Source organism: Canis lupus, chromosome 22, assembly GCF_011100685.1.
Source record: "Canis lupus familiaris isolate Mischka breed German Shepherd chromosome 22, alternate assembly UU_Cfam_GSD_1.0, whole genome shotgun sequence".
NCBI classification, from domain to species: domain Eukaryota; kingdom Metazoa; phylum Chordata; class Mammalia; order Carnivora; family Canidae; genus Canis; species Canis lupus.
Window position 1 is genome coordinate 61,499,127 of NC_049243.1, and position 24,663 is coordinate 61,523,789.

Here is a 24,663-nt window from a genome sequence, read left to right on the forward strand (position 1 = left end):
TGACAGGTGACTGAAGACCTGAGTAGCTTCAGGCATCTGAAATGGGGACAGTTTTGTCCAATCTGACATTAATTCCAGCTAGCTAGTGTCAAACTGAATGGAATTGTAGGATACCCAGTCTGTGTTGGAGGGTTGGAGAAGTGGTATTGGAAAAGACACCACACATTTGGTTTCAGAAACAAGTAAAACAATTCATAGGTATACAAGATTCTTTATTGGAGAGATGGGTGGAAACAAACTATTATACCTATGGTTTGCTTTTATTACCAGTGTATATTACCATTTTAATTAAAATATATGTCAGTAGGGATGCCTGGGTGGCTCAGTCAGTTAAGCCTCTGCTTTCAGCTCAGGTTATGATCAGGGTTCTGGGATTGAGCCCCACATCGGGCTCCCTGCTCAGTGGGGAGTCTGCTTCTTGCTCTCCCCTGCCTCTCTCCCTGCTTGTGTTCTCTTGCTCTTTCTCTCTCTCTCTCTCTCTCTCTCTCAAATAAATAAAACTTAAAAAAAAAAAGTCAATAGATATCTGAAAGGAAATGTTTACATTCACAGATCCCACAGGCAGATTAAGAGCATATAAGGTGACATAGTACACACCTGTGATGAGAAGCAGCTTTTCGTCCTTGGCTTTAACATTTTACCTGTTTCATTCTTTTTTTTTTTTTTTTAATTTTATTCTTATTTTTATTTATTTATGATAGTCACAGAGAGAGAGAGAGAGAGAGAGAGAGAGAGAGGCAGAGACACAGGCAGAGGGAGAAGCAGGCTCCATGCACCGGGAGCCCGATGTGGGATTCGATCCTGGGTCTCCAGGATCGCGCCCTGGGCCAAAGGCAGGCGCCAAACCGCTGCGCCACCCAGGGATCCCTAAAGATTTATTTATTTATTCATTCAGAGAGAGCGAAGAGAGAGGCAGAGACACAGGCAGAGGGAGAAGCAGGCTCCCTGCAGGAAGCCCGATATGGGACTCGCACCCCGGGCTGCAGACAGTAAACCGCTGCGCCACCGGGGCTGCCCTACCTGTTTCATTCTTTTTTTTTTTTTTTACCTGTTTCATTCTTAAATGAACTTACGTAATTGAAATTTATCTGTGTATGATTTTGGTATAGTACAATTTAAAATATGTTCACTTTTATAAGTTAGAAAAAAATTCTCAGAAGTATACCTTCTACTTTTGTTTTATGAACTGACTTACTGTGGCACTTGGATTTCAAAGATTAAACTACTCAGGAAATTGGGGATGGGGAGTCCCAAATTCAAAGACAGCAACCTGCTCAGGCTGATTGGAGAAAGAGTAAGAAGTGTTTTCAGAAAGTTTATTCTAGGGATCCCTGGGTGGCGCAGCGGTTCGGCGCCTGCCTTTGGCCCAGGGCGCGATCCTGGAGACCCGGGATCGAATCCCACATCGGGCTCCCGGTGCATGGAGCCTGCTTCTCCCTCTGCTTGTATCTCTGCCTCTCTCTCTCTCTCTCTCTGATGACTATCATAAATAAATAAAAATTTAAAAAATAAAAAAAAAGAAAGTTTATTCTAAAAGCCATCAATATAAAGCAGCAGTTTATTTTTACATATTATAAAAGCAGTGCGTATTCATTTTAGAAGAAACTAGAACTTGTTGACCAAAGGAAGAAAGATCGGGATGCCTGGGTGGCTCAGCGGTTGAGCATCTGCCTTTGGCTCAGGGCGTGATCCCGGGGTCCTGGGATCAAGTCCCACATCGGGCTGCCTGCAGGGAGCCTGCTTCTCCCTCTGCCTGTGTCTCTGCCTTTCTCTGTGTCTCTCATGAATAAATAAAATCTTTTTTTTTTTTAAATAAAATCTTAAAAAAAAAAAGATCATTTCAGTTCCACCACCTCACAGTAATCACTATTAACACGAGAGTTGCTAGCCTTTTAGATATTTTTGTGTGTGTATAAACATATAAATAGAGACCAGGTCATTATTCATCAGCAAGAACCCCTTCTCATCACATCAGCTGTCCTAAATTGTTGTTCATAGCTATAATGTTTCATTGACTGAAGGTTCCCCTAAGTACTTAACCAAAAACCTGGTTGCTGTAACTTTAGCTTACATTTTTTGCTATCCAAACATTTGTGCTCAACTGTGTTGTTTTATATTTTTAATTTATTATTAAACAACTTCATTTATAAAATACTCCAAAAGTGATATTTTACTGACATTATAATTTCTTAGCTTCTTAAGAAACCAGAAAAGGGGGAGGAACCAACTGAGAAGCCAAAGGAAAGAGGAGAGGAAGTGGATGTTGGAGATGGGAAGCAGGAGATGAGTCTTAGCTATGCTGTCCTGAAGCCCATGCCCTTGGAGAGCTCGCTGGAGAAGCCCAGGAAAAAGTAAGCCCAAGTTTTTGTTGCTTTGACCACATTAAAGATCACAGAGTGTGGCTGAGAGTCAGAGACACATGTCCTTTTTCGGTACAAGTGCTTGTATTTCATACTGCTGGTGGAATTCAGGGATTTTACCAGGATATGCTTGTCCACGTCTTCATTTCTCCTTGGTCATGCTAGGAACTTGGTAAACTCATTTCGTCAGCAGCCTCAAGTCTGTCTTCAAAGCAGGGACATGTCCTGCTGGTTCCTTAGCTGTGCCTGTCCTGGCCTCTTCCTTCGGATTCCTGTTCTCCCCGTTTAGGTCTTCAGGATCTCCTTCCCAGTCTCCTGTCCAGGTGCTAGGCTTCCTTTGTTGGCATTAGTGTCCTTGTGGCCCTTCCATAGAATTTTTCCAGCCGCTGTGGATTCTACTGTTCCACCAGCCCTGCCTGCCTCAGGCTAGAGGTTCTTGGTCATGGACTCCTCTGCCCGCTTGTGACATGCTGCTCATGAAAGGAGCTTGAGCAGGGCTTCTGTGGGAATGGGACAGACACAGTCTCTGCACGGGGGCCAGAGAGGCCCTTCAGAATCTTGTCAGGTGGGAGTACCTCGCTCCTGTCCGCAAGCCTCTCTGCGGTTTGGTCACCTCCCCACAACCAATGGGGGGCCATGTGTGTCTGGGCTTCTTGTTCCCCTGGCCCAGGGCTCTTACCTATGCATGGCATCAGGACACCCTTGGGGCTTCCTGGAGCCCAGGGCTGCTTTGCTTCTGAGGGGTCTGAAAGTAAAGTTATGTTTGCAGGCAAGACAGCAGGGTCATAGGATTAGGCTGCCGTTTGCCCAGAAAACCAACAATCTGAACAACTTCTTACAGTCTTTATTACATACAGAGTTGTGATTAAAAAAAAATTTCCCCTCTTTTTGGGGGTTCTGATTTATTTATTGGTTTGTTTATAAAATTAATTTATACATGATTATGAAATCTATGATAGCACTGTTTCTGTTGGAGGTATTTCTATTATTGCTTATGATATAAGCAGTGCTTTTTGTCATGTTTCTGGTGTGAATTCACACTTTGCTTATAGATCTTTTTCTCCCCACCAATCCTGTTGCTTCTGTTTTGTGGGGAAGACACAGACAATGTGTGAGGACTTTTACCAGTGTGTGGGCTTTTTTTTCCTTTTACCTGTGGATTGTGGAGGGAAAGACTTTAAGAACCAAGGGAGCTAAGCAGCCACTAATTTATATAGTATGCATTTATCAGTTTGATATATGTATAAAAATCAGTAAATTTCAATTAATTTTAGCTTCACTTGAGGCAGAAACCAAGCCATCAGTGTCAGCTCTGTGTCATGATGGAGGTGGACCTGGGCCACTTTCCTAGTCAGATGAGCACTTTGGTCTCCTGTACTTTATCTGTAAAGGGGGACTTATATTTACTTTGGGAGGTTCCCTGAGAATTAGAAAACTAAATATATTTGCCTATTACTTATGGCATTCATATTTTTTTTCTAATTTATTTTTTATTGGTGTTCAATTTGCCAACATACAGAATAACACCCAGTGCTCATCCCGTCTGGCATTCATATTTAACATTAGGTAGTGTTGTTACTATTGTTGATTCATCTTTCAGCAATTTTGTCTTAAGATTATTTATTTATTTATTTATTTATTCATGACAGACTCAGAGAGAGAGAGAGAGAGAGAGAGAGAGAGAGGCAGAGACACAGGCAGAGGGAGAAGCAGGCTGCATGCAGGGAGCCCGATGTAGGACTCGATCCCGGGTCTCCAGGATCACACCCCGGGCTGAAGGCAGTGCTAAATCTCTGGGCCACCAGGGCTGCCCAGCAATTTTGTCTTAAATGCCTGTTTTGTGTCCATTACGTGCACACCTGCTGACGTGCTGATGAGCAGACTTAGGTATTCCCTGCCTCTTCTAGAACTTGCAGTCTGAATGGGAAGACAGGTAATGGACAAGCAGTATACCTAAGGTTCCTGAGAATTTGTATTGAATCACAGGTCACAGAATGATAGTGACAAAGAGCAAAGAGAGATGGAGAGAAGACTTCGAGCAAAGGAGCCTGAGACACAAAGATGCCACATGGATGGCAGCATGCACAGAGCGCACTCTGAGTTTAACAGGTTTGCGAGGAGAAACGAAGAAGAGCCGAGATGGGGGAAAGGAGTCCCCCCAGACCGAGGGAAGAAGGGGAACCAGGACAGTAGCATCCCTGTGGAGGCAGCAGAGTGGCCTGGGAGAGAACACAAGAGTGAAGGTGGCCTAGCACCCAGCATGGAGCGCCCAGGAAACAAGGTCTCCTCTTTGTTTGGGATAATCTTTCATTCATCAATCCTAAAAGTATAAGCTACACGTCTGCCTGCTTACACCTGCTTTGCTAAACAGAAGTTCTTTTATTTAGCCAAAAGCGAAAAATCTATAATAGGCTCACATACTCTGTCATGGGAAGTCCACCCCCACTGGGTATTGTGCTCATAGGGAGTGCACCACCCTGAGAGTTTGCTTTTCATGACACTTTGTGGAGCTTTCCCTTACGTTGTTAATAATGTACTGATTATTAGTAGATAGTGGCTCATAAATACTCACGAGTTAAGTCTGTGCAGTTGACACAGGATTGGAATTACCCACTTAGACCAACAAATGGCTTTTTTCCCCCAAGAGTTTGAGGTTAATTTTTATTCAGATTACATTGTTGCAGAGAAGCACTGTTAACTGGGTCCCCTCCCTTCCAGGGCCCAGCCCCACAGTGCCAGTCAGTCCCCTATACAGCCCAGCCAACCAGTGACTAAGGGGACTGAGGCTGCCCGAGCTGCAGGCCATGCCTCCCACCCTGTCCCAGCCTCAGCAGGCACACTGTCCTCTGCATGATTTTGTCATTTCAGGGATGCTATATAAGTGGAGATACACAGTGTGTGACCTGAGATTGGCTTTCTCACTCAGCGTAATTCCCTTCAGATCTACCCAAGGTGTTGTTGGTATCAGTGATGTTGATTTGTAAAATGTTTCCAGCAAAGGCAAGGGCAGAGCTATAGGCAAAAAGGGAGCCTTCTTATCTGCACCCTTGCCTAATCACGTCTGTATCACTCAAAAGGTTTATGTGGTTACCTTAACGTCAGGTAACCTACCTTAACAGCAGGGCCCCATGGGTCTTTTTGGTGGGGCTTGTTCACATAAACACTTAAGTTTCAGTTGTCTGTTTATATAGCAGCACTGAGTGATCTGTGTTTGCACAGCTTTAGATGTTGGGACTTCTCTCACTTAACTGTGATGCTCTGTTGGTAATAAGGTGCCTTGTGCATAGTGGCTCATTTCTTAGGAGGCCTTGCGAGTTACACGGTCCTTTCACCATCTCTGCACACCCATGTTGCCCTGGTGAAAAGCAGGTCTCTACATGTCAGCCTCGGGCAGGAGGTGACATGGAAACCCTGCACATCTGTGTGCACAGGGATTCAGATCCATGAGGCCTGCCTTGCCCTTTCCTACTCTCTCCATTGGCTGGGCTTTTTTTTCCTTAGTGGAAGGCGCTGAGGTGTGCTTGTAAGTCTCCACCTCTCCACCTGGGAGGAGAATACCATGATTCTGCTGGCCCCAGGGGTGTTCTGGGCTTGAGCAATAACATTTTCCCAGACTCTAATTTTACCTTACTTCGAGTTATTTTAAGTATTAACTGTCGTCATGGCTTTTTTTTTTTTTTTGGTCTTTAAAATGCCTGGTTTTTGAGATAGTGCGGTGAAAAAAAGGCAGATTTTTTTTTAGCTGTAAGACTGATTGCTTTAGATGATTAGGATCATCAAACCCTGGAAATAGAGATGTTTTGCTCCCTCCTGTGTTGCCAACCTTTGGAAGAGTAACCCATCCCTCTGTCCTAGCAGGATTTGCCGGCCTTGCAGCTGTACCAACCAGAAGCTCACATCCGAGCACAAGAAAGTGGTGGGGGAATCTCTGTTGAGGGCCGTGATGGGAGCAGGGGTGAGGCTGAAGATTTGGCACTAGCTGAAGAGTGAAGAGTGAAGAGGCAGGGTGAGTCAGCATGCACATTTGATGGGGACATCCCATTCAGTGTTCTGTGGGTTAGAGAGGGCATTCCAGAAATGTATCAATCAGTGTCAAGTATAACCTGCAAGGTGAATTTACTCTTTATAAAGAAATCAGAAACTAGAAATATACATCTAGAAACCATTCTTAAGAAAAAAGCGCTTTTAAAAAATTGAAAAGTTGTCATAGATGTTACTGTTTCTAGTACAAACTAGTATATACTGTTTAGCCAAAACAGAACAAATAATATCCTTTGGAAAGTAGAAATGTATGATTAAAACAGGGAAGAAATTAGTACTGTACCAGTGTGGACTCTGAAGCACTTTGAAACGTGTAGGAATAACATGTACTTTGAATTCTGCACATTTATAAGTAAGTGATCTGTCAGGATCCGGATCACATGTGTGTGAGCTGCACTTTATAAAAGGGAAGGGAGCAGCTCTTAGGCCTTTGTAACCTGGTGATCCAGCCCCTGATGCCAACTGTGTGCCGTAGCCCTGAAGCCAGGAACCTTACCCCTGGGTAAAGTCTGACCACTTTAAGTATTGCCCCTATAACAATGTGGCTGGTATTTTCACAGTCTAATGATGGATGTGCTGCTCACGGTTTATAACCACTTACGTAAAGGCTGCTGAGAGAGCATAAGGGCATTATTTGGGTACAGCGATAACTTAGGTACAGCATCTGGCGTTTTCCTTTTTGCAGACTGGGACAGTTTTATTTTGAAAGAACATAATGGAGTTTTCTGCAATTAAATATTCACAGTATTTTCTAATGTTAGTGAAATTTTAAAACATTAATGTATTTTTGGCACTATGCTTTAGAACACTAATTTTAGTTGCTATGGATTTGAAGTCCAGCTGTGGTACTTTTCCTACATCAAATTTTACATAATAAAATATTTTCAAAATGTAGCTTTAATTACCTGAGCACTTTGTTGATTATTCCTTACTAAATATGAAATGTTTATCAAAAAATGGAGAATTACTCATTTATCATTAAAGACGTTTGACTGTGGGACATACAGTCCGTCCCTTGGCATTGCTATGCTTTTGCTCTTGACTCTGGAGCTCCAAGAATTTGGTGGAGGAGGAGTAAGAAGGACTTGCTGTGATTTAATGAGGTCCATGTGACCCAGCATGGCCAGCTGTGGTGGAAAAGGGGTAGGTAGTAACTATTGTAGACTTTGCCAGCTCTCTGGTCTCTGTTACAGCTTGTAAACTCTGCCATTAAGCAATACATAATGAATGGGCAGGGGTGTGTTTCAATAACATTTTATTTATAAAAATAGGCAGGCCATATTTGGCCTATGGATCATAGTTTGTTGACCTCAACTTAGAGTATGGATCAGGCTGGATCTCCTGATGAGTGAGCCACTGTATTCTCACTATTTGTTTGGGCTTTGATCTGGAAACACAAGTGCAGCTCAAAATGGACTGAAGACTGGAACATAAGACACGGAACCATAAAATTCCCAGAAGGAACTCCTTGTCACCATTCTTGGTGATAATTTTTTGTATTTGACGTGAAAAGCAAAGGCAATAAGAGTAAAACTAAACAAATGGAACTACATTGAACTAAAAAGCTTCACGTGAGAGGAACTCATTTGTAAAATGAAAACACAACCCATGGAGAAAGAAAACATCTCCACACAACACACCTAATAAGTGTAAATATCCTAACCCAAAATATATGAGGAACTCCTACAACTCAATAGCAGAAAACCAAATTAAAAAGGGGGCGAAAGACCCAAATAGACATTTTTCCACAGAAAACATCCCAGATAGCCAACAGGTACATGAGAAGATGCTCAACACCACTACTCATCAGAGAAAAACAAATCAAAACCTCAAGGAGATATCACCTCACACCCGTCAGAGTGGCTAAAACCAGAAAGACAAGAGAGCAAGGCTTGGCAATGATGTGAAGGAAGGGGAACTCTTGTGCACTGTTGGTGGGAATGCCAGTTGGTAGAACCACTACAGTATGCCATTATGGAAGTTCATCAAGAAATTAGAAATAGAGCTACCATACTATTTACCTGTTCCACTGTGGGCATAGGTCCAAAGGGAGCAGAATCACTATCTTGAAGAGATAGCTGTTCACATGTTTTTCACTGTTATTCACAGTAGCCAAGGATGGAAACAACCTTAGTGTCCACTATGGATGGGTGGATAAAGGAAATGGAACATTATGTGGCCTCATAGAAGGAAGCCCTGCCATTTTCAGCAACATGGGTAAACTTTGGAGGCCGTTGTGCTAAATGAAGTAAACCAGACAGAAAAAAGACAAATACTGCATGTATCACTTACATGGACAGTGTAAAAAAAAGTCAAACTACTAGAAACAGAGTAAAATGATGGCCACCAGGACTAGAGTATGAGGGATATACGGAAAGGTTAGTGAAAGTCCTAGGTTATTCAGTTAGAAGAGTAAGGTCGAGGATCTTATGTACACATGATGATTGTAGGTGATAACACTGTATTGTAAATTGAAATTTGCTTAAGAGAGAATTTTCTCACGCAAAAAAAGTAAGTATGTGAGGTGATACTCAGTGTGAATCCTTTCATAATGTATACATTTTACAGATCAATATGTTGTGTACTTTATAAACATTACAAATTTGTGAATTATACCTCAGTAGAGCTGGAAAATAAGTAAAAATTAGTTACATGCTCTGAAAGTTTCCTGAGATGTGTCCCCAGGGCTTCCCAGAAGTCACTTTGAGATAACTGATTTAAAACAATAACACAGGGATCCCTGGGTGGCTCGGCAGTTTAAGCGCCTGCTTTCATCCTAGGGCATGTCCTGGAGACCTGGGATCGAGTCTCACGTCAGGCTCCTTGCGTGGAGCCTGCTTCTCCCTCTGCCTGTGTCTCTGCCTCTCTCTCTGTCTCTCATGAATAAATAAATAAAATCTTAAAAAAAAATAAATTAATTAAACAATAACACATTTGGATAATGAGTTATTTTGGTATAAAACATTTCCATATTTACTTCCCAGTTTTGGCTTAGACTCACTTTAGAATTGGTTGGGCAGGACATACATGATGTCCCTGTAAGTTTAGATATCTGGCACCTGTTGTTGGCAAAGTCAAGCTGCCTTCATATTTGTAGAATTTTTATTACTAATAACCCTAAGAAAAGGTTTCTGAGTTTATCACCTGTCTAAGAAATGGTAGAAATGTTAAGAAAGAATATTCTTCACACGCATGGGAGTTGGACTGCAGTGCTCAGTGTGACCGAGGGGTGGCATGGGGCTGGCCACCTGTTGGTTTGCCTTCTAATTGGCTTTGCAAAACTTTCTTTTTCCTATTGTTTCTCATTTTAGATGCCAGTCTGGTTTTATTCAGCTACCTAATAATTTTAATAATTTAAATGTGAACATAGCAAAGCAGAACATTAGCTATCAGTATTTTAATGGATCTCAGTCTTGTTAGTAAATTATAAACACTAGCTGACTGAGGTAATTCCTCAAATCTGACATGAAATAGGCACCTTGAAGAATCTCATATCTTTGGAAACAGGTTTTCACTTGCTTGATAATAGTCCTCACCAAGTCATCGTCTCCCACTTCCTGAGTCAAATGACAGTGAGACCCTTGGGGGAAAGTGAGGCAGAGGCAGCTCATGAAGCGGCATGTTCTCTGTACAGAGTGCAAGGCCATGGCCGGGTGGCCCTTCTGGCCACCATCTTTCTGCATATGTAGAGGACCCTAGATGGTGAAGGGTGTGAGCTTTTTCACATCACACCCTGAGGAAGGATCTTTTATTTTCACATCTATCATGAACTCTCATTTGTGTCTGTCTTCTCAACTCTGATGAAAAGAGATAAGTATCAGGTATCTACTTCAGGTAGATTTGTTTTCTGTTCTTCCTGTCCAAAATTAAGAACATGTCAGAGATTAAAGTGGAAAATTAAGTAGGTATTTGACCTATTTGATCTGTGTTAATAGCAAAAAACAAAGAGAAAAATAAGAGAGAATAAGTTTATTTTCAGAATAGTATTCAGAGTCAAGAGGGGTTTTTTTTTTTTTTTTAAAGCAAATTAGCCCACTTAAATCCACCTGGTAATTCCTCAGTCCAGTCCCAATTATAGCAAGATCTAAGGGGATAGTAATTGTTATATGAAAATTCAGTTTTAAATCTTTATTTTGAAACTTTTGTCAAGGATCCCTGGGTGGCGCAGCGGTTTGGCGCCTGCCTTTGGCCCAGGGCGCGATCCTGGAGACCCGGGATCAAATCCCACATCGGGCTCCCGGTGCATGGAGCCTGCTTCTCCCTCTGCCTGTGTCTCTGCCTCTCTCTCTTTCTCTCTCTGTGACTATCATAAATAAATAAAAATTAAAAAAAAAACAAAACAAAACTTTTGTCACTTCAATGAAGTTTAGAAAAATGCTGTCTGCTCTGTGTGAGCTTCTGTTGGCTGCATTTTGGTGGAGAGCTAACAGCTTCTTGTAAGTGCTCCTCCTTATCTTTGTATCAGAAGCCTGTTTATCATACAATGTTTTAAATTTCTCCCCAATTCTTTACTGTGACAAGTCTAAAAGAAAAATAAGTACATTAGTTACTCTGTATCACAAAAGCAATAAAAGATGACCTGGCAGACTTAAACACAAGCAGTCTTTCTCATAGAGGAATGGCATTTTTCAATGATAATAGCATTTTTAGTAGAAGAAATTATTGTCTTGGTGGAAATGTCAAGGTGCCAAACTGAGAGATGTGTGCCTACATATAATTACCCAGTTACACACACCATGTAGCCATTTCCTACATCACTGGGACCATACTTTTCTGAACCAAAAAGTGGAACAACTGATTTGACAAAGGTTTCTTGTGCCACTCTGGGGTGTGAGGGATAGTCTAGGAGATGTTTGGGTACCAAACTGCTGGCATTTCTTGGATGTCTTAACAGATGGTAGAAACCATGATATTCAGACTCAAGCCTTGTTAGAGACTGAACTCCCCAACTCCTTCACATGTTGAAGCCCTAACCCCCCACTGTGTGGCCTATATCTGGAGCGAAGAAGTAGTCAATGTTTATGGGGTCATGAGGATGGTGCCCTGATCTGATAGAATTAGCATTATTGTAAGAGGAGACACCAAAAGGTGCCCACCTGCAAGCCAGGAAGGCCTTATCAGGGACCAGAACAAGTGGCGCTATGATCTTGGACTTTAAACCTCTAGAACTGTGAGAAATAAGTATGTGTGTCTGAAATTGCCCATCTGTAGTATTTTGTTAACAGTGGCTGGAGCTGACTGAGACAGGCCTGTTCCAGGGAACCTGAGGACTGAGAGGGTGCAGAATATCAGGAAGGAACCCAGTGGTGGTTCCCCTCTCCTGGATCATTCCAATAAGATTTGGTCATTCCTATGTTACAAAGAAAATTCTTTGGGCAAAATTGCCATATCGAGACATAAAATGGAAATATCCTCACACCCAGCATGTGAACTCCTAACTAATACTATATCCTACAGACAGACTCGCACAAGTACAGACAGTAAGCATGCCAGCTGTCCCTATGCCCGGTCCTAACCAGAGAAATGGAGACTGCCCACTGCTCAGCAGCAGTGGCTGGCTGGCAGAAAACTGACACTGAAATGTCCACAGTGTGTTAAAAATTTAGAAGTGCAAGATTTGCTTTAAGTAGTTTATAGACACATAGGATATTTGTGCTAGAAAATGTCTGCAAAGATGTGTACCACTGTAGAAGTATATGGTCAGTTAATCTACAACAAAGGAAGCAAGAATACATGATGGAGAAAAGATAGTCTCCCCAATGAATGGTGCTGGGTTCTGGATAGCTGTAGGCAGAAGAATGAAACCAGGTCATTTTCCTACAACACACACAGAAATAAACTCCAAACAGATTAAAGACCTAAATGTGAGACCTGAAACCATAAAACTCCTAAAGGAAAACATAGGCAGCAATCTCGTGGTCATCAGCCTTAGCAACATATCTGTGGATATATCTCAGGCAAAGGAAACAAAAGCAAAAATAAACCCTTGGGACTACACCAAAATGAAAAACTTCTGCACAGCAAAAGAAACTACCAAGAAAACAAAAAGGCAACCTACAGAACAGGAGAAAATATTTGCAAATGACATAAATGACATATCTGATAAAGGGTTAATATCCAAGATATATAAAGATTATATAAATCAATTCTGGAAGAACAATCTGATTAATAAGTGGTCAGAAGACCTGAAGAGACATTTCCCCAAAGACACAGATGGTCAAAAGACACATGAAAAGATGCAGAACATCACTAATCAGTGAAATGCAAATTAAAACCACAATGAGAAATCACTTCATCCTGTTCAGAATGGCTAGTATCAAAAAGACAAGAGATAACAAGTGTTGGAGAGGATATGGAGAAGAGGGAACCCTTGTTCACCGTTGGTGGGAGTGTTAATTGGTGTAGCCACTATGAAAAATGGTACAGAAGTTACTGAAAATATTAAAAATGGAAATCCCACGTGATTCGGTAATTCTACTGCTTTTATTTTCCCAAGGAAAATCGAAACACTAATTTGAAAAAATGCATGTGTGTTTTTTGTAGCATTATTTATAATAGTAGAGATATAGAAGCAGCCCAATGTCCATCCATGAATGGACGTGGTATGTATATAAATGGAATATTAGTCACAAAAAGGAATGAGATGTTGTTTTTTGTGAAAACATGGATGGAAAAAGCAATACAAATTATTTCGCTTTTATATAGAGTCTAAAAAAAATAAAACAGGGATCCCTGGGTGGCGCAGCGGTTTGGCGCCTGCCTTTGGCCCAGGGCGCGATCCTGGAGACCCGGGATCGAATCCCACGTCGGGCTCCCGGTGCATGGAGCCTGCTTCTCTCTCTGCCTCTCTCTCTCTCTCTCTCTGTGTGTGTGACTATCATAAATAAATAAAAAATTAAAAAAAAAATAAAATAAAAATAAAAAAAATAAAACAAATGAAACAGACTCCTAAGTAAGAGAACAAACCAGTGGTTGCCAGAGGGGAAGGGGGAATGGGGGGATGGGCAAAATGGGTGAAAGGGATTAAGAGGTACAAACACAAAAATAATCTTTTAGGAAAAATACAGGACACATACTACAATTTAATAGCAATTGGAGGTAGGATTAAGATGATTTTTAGTTGTTTTCTAATTTTTAAATAATAACTGTGTACAAAAATAGATTTTCATTGCTTCTCATTCCAAATGAGTTCAAAACTTGTTACCAAATATATATATACAAATGCCTGAAATAATACATGTGAAATGAGGAATTTGAAAACATTCCTTCCCCAGGGGTCTTTGCTAATCTGCCAAGTTTCTCATTGAAGGACACTAGTGAAACCAGCATTTAGGAGCTTCCATACAGTTTCTTTTTCTGTTTCTAGTATTTGCTTAAGTTCAACTAGAAGCTATAATAGTACTATTTTTAACATTTTCCTCAAATATGTGTGTTAATACCCTTTACTTTGACATGCAGCATGATGAATTTCTTTTTGCAGGAATAGGTTTGTCTACAACACTTACTGACCTTATGTTTTACAAATGACCACCTTATCATTCTCTCTGATGTGCCACTTTTTTGCCTCTTGAGCAGTAACCTAACCAGTTTCTTAGGCTGTAAGTAAAACCTATTTTGTCATTGCCCAAATCCAGGGTTTGTCATCACATGAAGTTAGGGTTTTCTAAATCATGCTCCTTCTCTTTGGAATTCTGTATAATATTTACCAGTAAAATACATCTATTTATTTTTTAAGGCCTTACCTTTTGGAATTTTTTGCAGGTTTCAACAGCTGCCCAGTGTCATCCAAATAAAAAAAAAGAGAAGATCTGTAGGACTATGTTGTCAGGCATGTGAACTAACAAATCAAATTTTCCCCAACACAGATTCAAAGAAGAATCCTCCTTGAGGAATAGGAGGATTCTTTCCCAAGCACTTTCCACACTTGACCTAAATATCAGCGAGAGAACAAGACAGCCATGGGCAGAGACAGGACAGGTTATGACAGGCCAACTCAATCCCACCCACTCTCTAAAGAAGTCACTTGATTTTGAAAGTACCTGTGCTTCTTCACAAAGGGAATAAAGCCATATTCCCACTGAAAAGATGGTCCTCATTAAGAAATAACAACTGCTTCAGTGAAATGATGGAATCTCACCATTAGGACTCCCTCACATTTCGTCTGACAACAGCTCTTTGAAGAGGCAATTTCGTCACTCTAGGATGTCCATTCATTTACTCATTCATCACATTTGCAGTGAACGCCTCTGTGGGAGGCGGCACTTTTGTAGGCATCAAGCCTGCAGCAGTGAGCAAAGACCAGCCTCTGACTTCTTGGGGCTCATACCCTTCACAAAAGGAGGAGAAATACCTAAAAGGGAGGGTCTTCCTCACGTCCTCTGAGTCATAAATGGCAGAACTGAGTCCTCTAGATCAGGAATCCTTAACCTGAAATCCACATTGCATGCTGTTGTGACGCTGCTGTTCTTGTGGCCATCCACGGGCTCCCTAATTAACCTCACCATATTATGAATAAGAAGATCAAACATTTTTTTTCCTCTGGTCTGGTCTATATTAAGCTTTTGTCAGACCCTCAAAGGAACAACTTTTAAAAAGTTAAAAGTCTCCTACATTAGGCTGTCTGTAATCCAGTGCTAAATGGTTTCCACAGGCCTCTTGCCATAAACATAACATGGAGCAATTGAGCATTCTAGGCAAAAACTGTCACCTAAAGTCACAGACACTTCACTGCCAAGTAGGCCTATGATCCCTCTTGCCTGCTTTCTTCTGAACAGAGCCCCTAGCAGCCTGCCCCTGTCTGATCTGTGCTGCCCCCAGATGCAGCCAATCTGCTCTGGACCTGTGTGGGGCAGCTGTCCCTGGTCGGGTGGTGGGTTCATGGCCTCTGTGAGTGCAGGGAGCTCATCTCCTGTGGACTCCTGGGTGAGGGGGTATCCTTGTTTAAGCTGTTTGAGTGACTGTGTCCATTACTTGCAGTCAAATCTGATCCTGACTGACAGGTTTTGTTTTGTTTTAACGTATATGAAAGCTTTCACCCTGAGGAAATCCACTGCCTGCACAACAGTGCGGTACCCCACCCTCAGCAGCTCCTGGGGGACTTACTTGAAATAAGCATTCCCAAGTGCTGCCTAAGAACTTCTGATAATTTTGGGCCCAGCTCTCATCCTCCATGTGGTTCTGAAGCCTCCAGAGACCCTCTTCATCCCACCATGCTTTCTGTAAGAACCAGAGGCCACACCAGTGCGCAGCCATGACCTCCATTTACAAATGGATGCAAAGAAACAACCCAAAGGCCTGAGGTTGTAATGTGATAAAGCCATGGTTCCTCTTGCAACTCTTGCTAATTAAACAAATATTTAGGGGTGCCTTGGTGGTTCGGTCAGTTAAGTGTCCAACTCTTGATTTTGGCTCAGGTCATGATCTCAGGGTCCTGGGATTGAACCCCACACTGGGCTCTGCTCTCAGTGAAGAGTCTACTTGTCCCTCTCCTTTTGCCTCCTTCTGCTTGTGCATGCAGTTGCTCTCTCAAAAAAAAAAAAAAAAAAAAAAAAAAAAAAATATCTTAAAAAAAAAAAAAACAGACAAGAGAAATACAAAGTCCTCCAAATTTTTCCTGGAACTTAAGCATTTCCATTTTATACACATTTCCATAATCCTCTTATGCTGCTTCTAAGAGGTGAATTACAAGTTCTGCCCTCTAGGAATAAGGGACAGGGCTGCATCTTCTCCCACAGCACAGACAAAACCCTTCACCTGCCATGGGCAGCCCCACAGCCTACACCCCTCTACTTCATTGCTTCAGTGAAGATACACTGGTGTGGGTGTCTATGTCGTACCAGGGACAGGTGCTGTGTGCTCAGGTTACAAAGCACAAGAGTTTTGCTGACAATGAGCTCTCTGTTTGCCAGGGAAATCCACATAAGTAGATGAAGAGACAATTATGGTTCACTGACATAAGGGCTGAAGTGTACACAGGAAATATAGGTATTTCCTGACTTTTTAAAGTCATCTTCCCAGGGACACTGATCTATTTGGGAGTAATAAAATTTGGGATCCCTTGCCCCTGGCAACAGGAAGCCAAAGCTCAACACCCCATGACCCTGGTTTGGGAATGATGCAGAGGTGAGGCACAATGTGGAGCCACTGAAGGCAGCAGCATGTGGTGGCACTGGTGATAATGGCACCCAGTGGCAGGGCCCGGTGCAGCTTCCTGCACTCCACCCTGTCCATTGGTTCTGAGCCTCATCTCATTCTCTCTTCACGTTCATTCTCTGAGCTACTTATGATCCTTCCAATAATTTCCCTTTTCTGCTTAAGTCAGCTAGGATCAATTATCTGTTACTTAAAACCAAGAACTCCACAGGAAAACAGATAAATAGGGAGGGAGTTAGAGGCAACAGTAATAAGGAAATCTGGGGGAAGAAGTTACACTGGCTTGAGTACAAGTACCATTAGTATCCAGGAATAAGAATCTGGCAGCCTATACCCTATGGTGGTAATCATCTGTGGTCACCTGGAATCAACTATCCACTGGTTCAGGTTTGTGGAAATCACATTGCTACCACCATGGAACAATGTAAAAGGCGAAAGGAGTGCAAGATATGGTATGGGGTGGCGATTTCTAGCAGCACTGAATTGGAATGTAAACCAAACAAAACCTCTAAATTCTTAAAACCTAGAAACTGGGAGTTGCTATGCAAGTGGTAAAATTGTTGTATGGTCACATGGTGAAAATAGCCACAAAATATGAAAGTTGGTTCAATAATATAGAAAGAGTGGCCTCTGTGCCAGAATAGAGGTATTTAGGAGTCTTTGACAGACTGGCAACACACCAGGCTGTCCCAACACCCACACCCCACTGATGCTCTCATGCCCTTCCCTCCCCAGGGAAGCAGATTCTCTCAGGCTCCTCCTAACCCACCAATGTTATCAGACCTGAAATACAGGTCGATGCTGGGAAGACTCGGCTTCCACAAAAGAACAGAGTCCTTTACCTGTCAGCAAAGATGAAGGGAAAAAATGGAGGAATGGGTTCTGAGTGTGGGAGTCTAGAGAATAAAATAGGCTGATTTTATGAATAATGTATTGGTTTAAACAAAGGGGAGGTTCTACTTGCTGATACAACTGGTTGGTAGGAGCCTGTATTCAGTAGTGGCCAAATGAGGTTGAAATATCCAAAATTCTTATCACACTTGAAGTGAGCTCTGGATTGGGCTGGGAAACAGCCCAGGAGGTGGCCACATCCTAGTCTTTGGAGCCTGTGAAGGTTACCCTATATGGGGAGGTAAAGGGTTTTGTAGACATGATTAAATTCATTAAATTCAGGGTCTGACATGGGGAGATTCTCCTGGGATGTGCAGGTAAGGGAAACAGGGAAGGGTTTCACCCCCAGTGAAAAAAATGAATAAATTCTCATGAGTAAATAAAATTTCATATTTTGTGTTCAGAAGAGAAGGTGACATGCAGACACCATCACAAGCCAAGGAAGCCTGCGGCCCCCAAGAGCTGGAGGAGGCCAAAAACAGATGGTTCCCCAGGGTCTCCTGTGGGAGCAAACCTTGCCGACACTGGCCTCCGTAATTGTAACAAGAGTAAATTTCTGTGCTTTTAAGCCACTAAACTTGTGGTCATTTGTCACAGCAGCCATAGGAAACTACCGTAGGCACCCTGGGTTTAATGGGAAAGGAGGACCCAGGAGTTTAGTGGCAAAGCCGAGAGAAGCTGACTGTAGCAGGCAGAAGGGCCAGGTGGCAATCAGAATGGCCTTCCTCCGGATGACTCTGGGGGTGACTGGTTACCAAGTGCCTGGGGCAGGAAAGGGTAAACTGCCTGCTAGATTCCTGCCTGCTTGGCATAATCAAACCCTACGTCAGGTCCTGTAAATATAGGCCTGATTTGAGCAGCGCTAAGAGATACCTGGCCCTTCAACCAGTTTCTAGACTAGAATGGTTTCACAGACCAGAGATCCTCAGCTGTCCAGGAGGATAGCTACACTCAAGGAACCCTGTGAGAACAAGTCTATTCTGTGACTTTTTCTGTAGGCATTTACTGCAGGTTGGCAAAGACCCACAAGCTCGACAGTTGGCAAGACTGCGCCTTTGTCAGGGTATGGAACCTGCAAGACTCCAGCTCACTGACGCTCTGTGAGCAACTGTGGAGTTGACAGTCTCAAGTAGAGGACACAGGGGACCAGCATGGGTGTCAGCAGTGCGGGGTGGTTTAGGGATGGCACTGCTGTGACCCTGAGTCATCTGAGATGACCCGTGCTTTGGGACCATCCAAGCTTTCCTGGGTGCTCCTTTCTGTGTCCAGCACCTGCATGCTGCCTCCACTGCCATCTGCTTGTGCCCTTGTATCCTAATGTGCCTTTCCCTACATCCCTACTTGTTGGAGGGTACAGCATCTCCAGCCCCATGCAGGCCTTCTGACCCCACAAGGCTCCCAGGCTCCACCCTCACCTCAGGCTGTGAGCCAGCTGCTCTAGACCAGTCTTCTCAGTGCCCTGACTGCCCGGGCCTCCCTGAGAAACTCACTCTTCACTTGAGAACAACTTAGTGTTCACTCAGCCTCTCTATTACCACTCTCTGCCTTTGAATACCACAGAAGCTGGCTGCTATATTCATTTCCTATCCCCGAACCTAAAGCTGGTTCTGACACACAGTGGGCACTTTCAAAGGAGTGAACAAATCCATGCATCCTTCATTGGTTCCACTCTGGGACCCTCCTAGGATAGAGCAAGAAATGTCTGACCGAGCCCCCAGACAGGAGGTCACGTGGCTGCATCACAGTTCTGCTGGGGGCTGGTGCAAACCCACAGCTTGTAGGAGTTCAGCCAAGTGGGGCAGCCCCTGGGCTCCCTCACATCCACCAGCCAGGCCTCTAGAGCCAGGAATATGGGCTTTCTTTAAAGAGTGAGGAAAGAGCAGCCATGGGAGCCTGAGACCACTGGAAATGCTGCAGGCACCCCCAGAGTGTTCCCCCGCCACTGCTACCACACTTGCCCTGCTGCTTCTTGTTCAGCTGGAAATCTGTGTGGATGTTCCTCACCTCTCTTGGGAGAGTTGTTCTAGGTGGAGAGAAAACTGTGACTTCCAGATAAGCTGTCCAGAGAAGCAGACACATGCCTTCTGGCACAGTAGTTTCCCACTGTGGGGGCCCATCACTGGTAGTCTGCTACAGCACCTGAATTGACAATATCCCTCTGTGAATTAAAAACAGCAGCATATTCACAAGCTGGTTGAAGCTGGTAAGGATCCATTTCACTACTCTCTCCACTTTTATGAATGTTTAAAATTTTTAGTAATAAAGTGTTTAAAAATTCATCTCAGATGGGGATTTTTTCCCACTTGGTTCATATGTTGACAGATTAATTGAATGAATTCTTAGTACTGATACAATAAGATGATGCTGGACAGTTCTATTCTAGTGTTTCATTTTCATTGTTCTAATTGCTGAGATCATGTTGATGTAGTAGGGACCAGAGGGGTCTTGTAATAGAAATACTACCTAATTCTTTAAGTTTCTTTCAAATTATAGGCCAAGTGTTCAACGTATCTATAATCAAATATTACTTGTAAGGGTTTTATCATTTGATAACTCTTTCAATCTTACTGAAAACAAAGACCCAACTTTTAAAAGGGTTTGCTATTCAGTTGGACTCATTCATCTTCTGTCTCTGGGAAGCAGACACAAAAAGCTCGCAACTCAGTGTCATGAAGAGGTAGGCCAGGGCACCTGGGTGGCTCAGTGATTGAGCATCTGCCTTTGGCTCAGGTCATGGTCCCAGGGTCCCAGGACCGAGTCCCACATCGGGCTCCCCACAGGGACCCTGCTTCTCTCTCTGCCTGTGTCTCTCATGAATAAATAAAATCTCAAAAAAAAAAAAAAAAAAAAAAAGGAGGTAGGCCATAAAATCTTAATCTTTCACTATTACTTGCCCCACCAGTGGTCAAAATTCTCATTAGCCCGATTCAATCAGAGCATGAGGTAACAATGACATCCGGTATTTATGAATTACATTCAGTGTGCCAGTAACTTTACTAAGTGCTGTCTTACTCCACAAAAACCTTATGAGGTAAGTCCTACAAGTAAGCCCCATTTTGCACATGAGGATAATAGCTTGTTCAAATTCACATTCAGGCATGCACACACATACACAACAAGGGAGGCAGGTACAAATGTGGGTTTGACTTCACAGCCCAAGCTCTCAACCACTGTGCTCATCATCCCCAGTAGGAAAGTAGGTGTGTGCTCATCAAGCATTAAAGTTGTAATGTCCAAGAAGGTGGGTCCTTAGCTTTGCTGGTGCCTCACCTCACTTTTGGTGATGGCCAGGTGGTGGAAGTCCTTGCATGGAGAGGGAGCCTGTCTTCTAGTCTTAAACAGATCATAGGGTAGGAGAGAGGAGGTCATGAGCTCCTTCTGGAGTTCCACAACCACAAATAGTATGCATGGCCAGGGTGGTTTCTGTGCTCACCACTCTTGCTTTTTTTCTCACCAGCTTTTTTTCTCACAGTATCCTGTTCCAAGCAAAGTGCTCTCTGCCCCCAGCTTCACAGGAGCAAACAAGACTGTATGGAAGAGGGTTGACTTTCCTTTTTTTTTTTTTTTTTTTAAAGATTTTATTTATTCATAGAGACAGAGAGACAGAGAGAGAGAGAGGCAGAGACACAGGCAGAGGGAGAAGCAGGTATCATACAGAGAGCCTGACGTGGGACTCGATCCAGGGTCTCCAGGATCATGCCCTGGGCTGCAGGCAGTGCTAAACCGCTGCGCCACCAGGGCTGCCCGAGGGTTGACTTTCCATTGTCACTTACATTCCATAAAGGAACTCGGCTGGCCAGCGTCACGTTCCTGGTAGCCTGTGCCTGTTTGTGGAAAGGCCATTCACTCATGTAATCAGCCAGTGTGTACTGAGTGCGTACAATGTGCTGGGCACTCTGGAGCCAGGAGACCATGTTAGTTCCCACCTGCCACCCTCTGCTGGCTGTGAACCTTCGGTGGTCATTCAGCAGCGCCAAATCTGCCTGGCAGAAGAGAAAAGCCCCCTTTCCACCAGCATAGCCTTCTGGGGGCCTGGGCTGCCCCTCCTTCTCCTTCCTATAAGGAGGGCTCATGGTCCTCAGTCCAGTTCTTTTTTGCTAAGGTGGGAAGTCTCCATCTCATCCACTAGATGAGACATTCTGCTATTTGTTTTGTATATGCCCTGTAGCTTATAGGGCATACGGAATGTAGTTTTTTCCTCATTCCTATATTTGTTTCTTTTGCATGTAGTTGATTTTTTTAAGTGAAATGTTTGAATTCCTTCTTAATTCCCTTTTGCCTGTAATCTCTGGCAATTTTGTGATTACCATGGGGATCAACATCCTAAAGTTATTCTAATTTGAATTTATAGCAGCACAACTTCTATAGCAGAAAAACTCTCCTTCACAACTCCATCCCCTCGCCCCTTTGGGTTGTTGATGCCACAGAATTACATCTTTATACCTGTGTGTCCCAAAACATAAAGTAATAATTTTTAGGTGTGGGTGGGAGGTAAAAAAATAAATAAATAAATAAAATAAAGTAATAATTTTTAAAAATGTGTTAGTCTCGAGAAGCCTGGTGGCTCAGTGGGTTAAGTGTCTGCCTTCGACTCAGGTCATGATCTCAAGGTTCTGGGATTGAGTCCTGCATCGGGCTCCCTGCTGAGCCCTGCTTCTCTCTCTGCCTGCTGCTCCCCTCATTTGTGCTCTCTCTCTGACAAATCAATGAAACATTTAAAAAAAAAAACAAATAAATGCATTAGTCTCCTAAGTAATGTAGAAAACAAATTTTGGAGTTAAAAGCCAAGTTACAAATACTAGTTTTATAGTAGTCATTTTTCCTTTATATGTGTTAATCTTTTAAATCACTTAGCTAGGGACGCCTGGGTGGCTCAGTGGTTGAGCATCTGCCTTTGGCTCAGGTCATGATCCTGGGGTCCTGGGATTGAGTTCCATGTCAGGCTTCCTGCAGGAAGCCTGCTTCTCCCTCTGCCTCTGTCTGCTTCTGGGTGTGTGTGTCTCATGAATAAATACAATCTTTTAAAAAAATCACTTAGCTAAGAAAAAAGTACAGTTACAAACCATAGTTACAATAATACTAGCTTTTATAATTGCCCATATATTTACCTTTATGAAGATATTCATTTCTCCATATTGGCTTTGAGGTAATGTCTAGTGTCTATTCATGTCCCCCTACAGGACTCCATTGAGCATTTACTGAGGGGGTACAACTGGAGGTCACAGAATCACTCAGCTTTTTATTCTGGAAATGTCTTGATTTCTCCCTCACTTTTGAAGGACAGTTTTGCCAGATATTGAATTCTTGGTTAACAGGGTTTTTTTTTTTTTTTTTTTTCTTTTAGCACTCTTAATGCATTGATCCAGTGTCTTCTGGCCTACAAATTTTGATAAGAAATCTGCACATATTCTCATGGAGGATCCCTTGTATGTGGTAATTTTCTTCTCTGTTATTGCTTTCAAGATTTGTTCTTTGGCTTTTAAATGTTTGATTATAATGTGTCTCAGGGTGGGTCTCTTGAGTTCATACTACTTGGAGTTTGTTGAACTTCTTGGATATTTATATTCATATATTTCCTCAAGTTTGGAAAGTTTTCAGCCATTTATTTCTTCAGATATTCACTCCTCCCCTTTCTCTCTTCCTTCTCTGGGATGCCCACAATGTATATGTTGGTCTACTTGGTAATGTCCTACATGTCTCAGGTTCTGCTCACTTTTCTTCAATCCTTTTTCTTTCTGTTCCTCAATCTGGATAATTTCCATTGTCCTATCTTCAAATTCATGAATTCCGCTCTGCCTCTGAATCCCCCTGGTGAATTTTTCATTTAGTTGTGGTATTCACAGCTCCAGAAGTTTTTAGGTTTTCAGTATCCTTGTTAGTATTTCCATTTTGTCCATACATCCTTTTCTTGACTTTCTCCACCTTTCTTTAGTCCTTTGAGCATCTTTAGGACCATTGTTTTAGAGTCTTTGTCTAGTATATCTGCCATTAAATCTTTCTCACAGATTCTGCTGAATTATTTTCCTTTGAATGGGTCTTTGTCTTGTAATATTTTGTGAAACACTGGACATTTGAATCTAAAATGTGTAACTGTGGAAATCAGTCTCCTCCTTCCCCAGGTTTTGCTATTTTTTGTTGTTTTCATTTTATTATTGTAGGTTCTGTGCTGAGATCAGCCTGAGGTATAAACAATGTCTTATGTCTCTTCTGAGACTTTCCTTTGGCATTCATAGCCACTTTCTAATTTTCCCTGTACATGGCAGCTGTTTTTTAATGTCCTAATATCTGGCTTCCCAGAGGAAAAGCAAAACTGAGGCTGGGGTGGGGGTAGGGTAGTAGTGGTGGTGGTGGTGGTGGGGAGTCCTGCCCTTTAAATCTCCTGAAAGTCATTTCAGCTGGAGGGAGAAGGGATTGCAACAATGAGGGAGATGCAACCAGAATGGCTGCTTGCCTCTTTGATCAAAATTAGGAATCAGCAAAGTGCAGATCCCCAACATTTGGAAGACAGGGTCCTTTTTACCCACCCTAGCTCCTGCATGTTGTGCGCAAGATGCTCACATGGCCGAGGGTGGGGATGGGTGCCACTGTGTGAAGAGCTAACATTTACTGTCCAAGCCTTCCCCTGCGAGTTGCAAGCTTTCAAGAGACTGAAGTTCCAAGGTTACATCAGAGAGGTTCTCCAGTGCAACTGTTGTCTACCTGGGGAACAGATTCCTGGTGCTTCCTACTCTTATCTTCCCAGAATTCTCACTTCTTGACTGCCTTTGATTTGCTATTTTCCTAGGTAGAGGCTAGTGGCTTTCAGTTAGTCTCTTCGACTGTAATAGCTCTTACCCCACAGGCCAGGGAACCCATGTGGGGATACTGCCAGTTATGGAACATAGCTACTATAATTCTATACTTTCCAAGCTGGGGCAATAACCACAGGACGGTTTATGGGCCCACAGAGCCAGTTGAGACAGCCCTGAGCTGACACTGTGGAAACCTGACCTGCATGAGCCCCTGCTTGGAATGGAGGGCCCACAGGGACACTTGGGGTCTCCTGAGATCACTCCAGTCCAGTCCATGTCCAGGTATCCCTGAGGGTCTATTTCCTCTCCTCAGCTCACAGTTGTCCTGCTCCAAAGCCATCAGTCCCTTGGGTGAAGGTTAGGAGAAAGGCTAACTATAAAGTTTTGGCAGTGTACTTGGGCCCTTGCTCAAGGGGACCAGGACTCCC

General features: G+C 42.9%; 1 protein-coding gene across 1 annotated transcript in view; it reads left to right on the forward strand.

The window, feature by feature from the left end:
• The window catches only part of UPF3A (UPF3A regulator of nonsense mediated mRNA decay), a 33,515-nt gene extending 18,580 nt beyond the window's left edge, over positions 1-14,935 (forward strand). Inside the window, 4 exon segments of the mRNA XM_038570154.1 lie at positions 2,194-2,351; positions 4,347-4,641; positions 6,219-6,366; positions 14,163-14,935. Of these exon segments, the coding sequence (XP_038426082.1) occupies positions 2,194-2,351; positions 4,347-4,641; positions 6,219-6,350 (585 nt within the window). The 3' untranslated portion in view covers positions 6,351-6,366; positions 14,163-14,935.
• Positions 14,936-24,663: the final 9,728 nt, after the last annotated feature.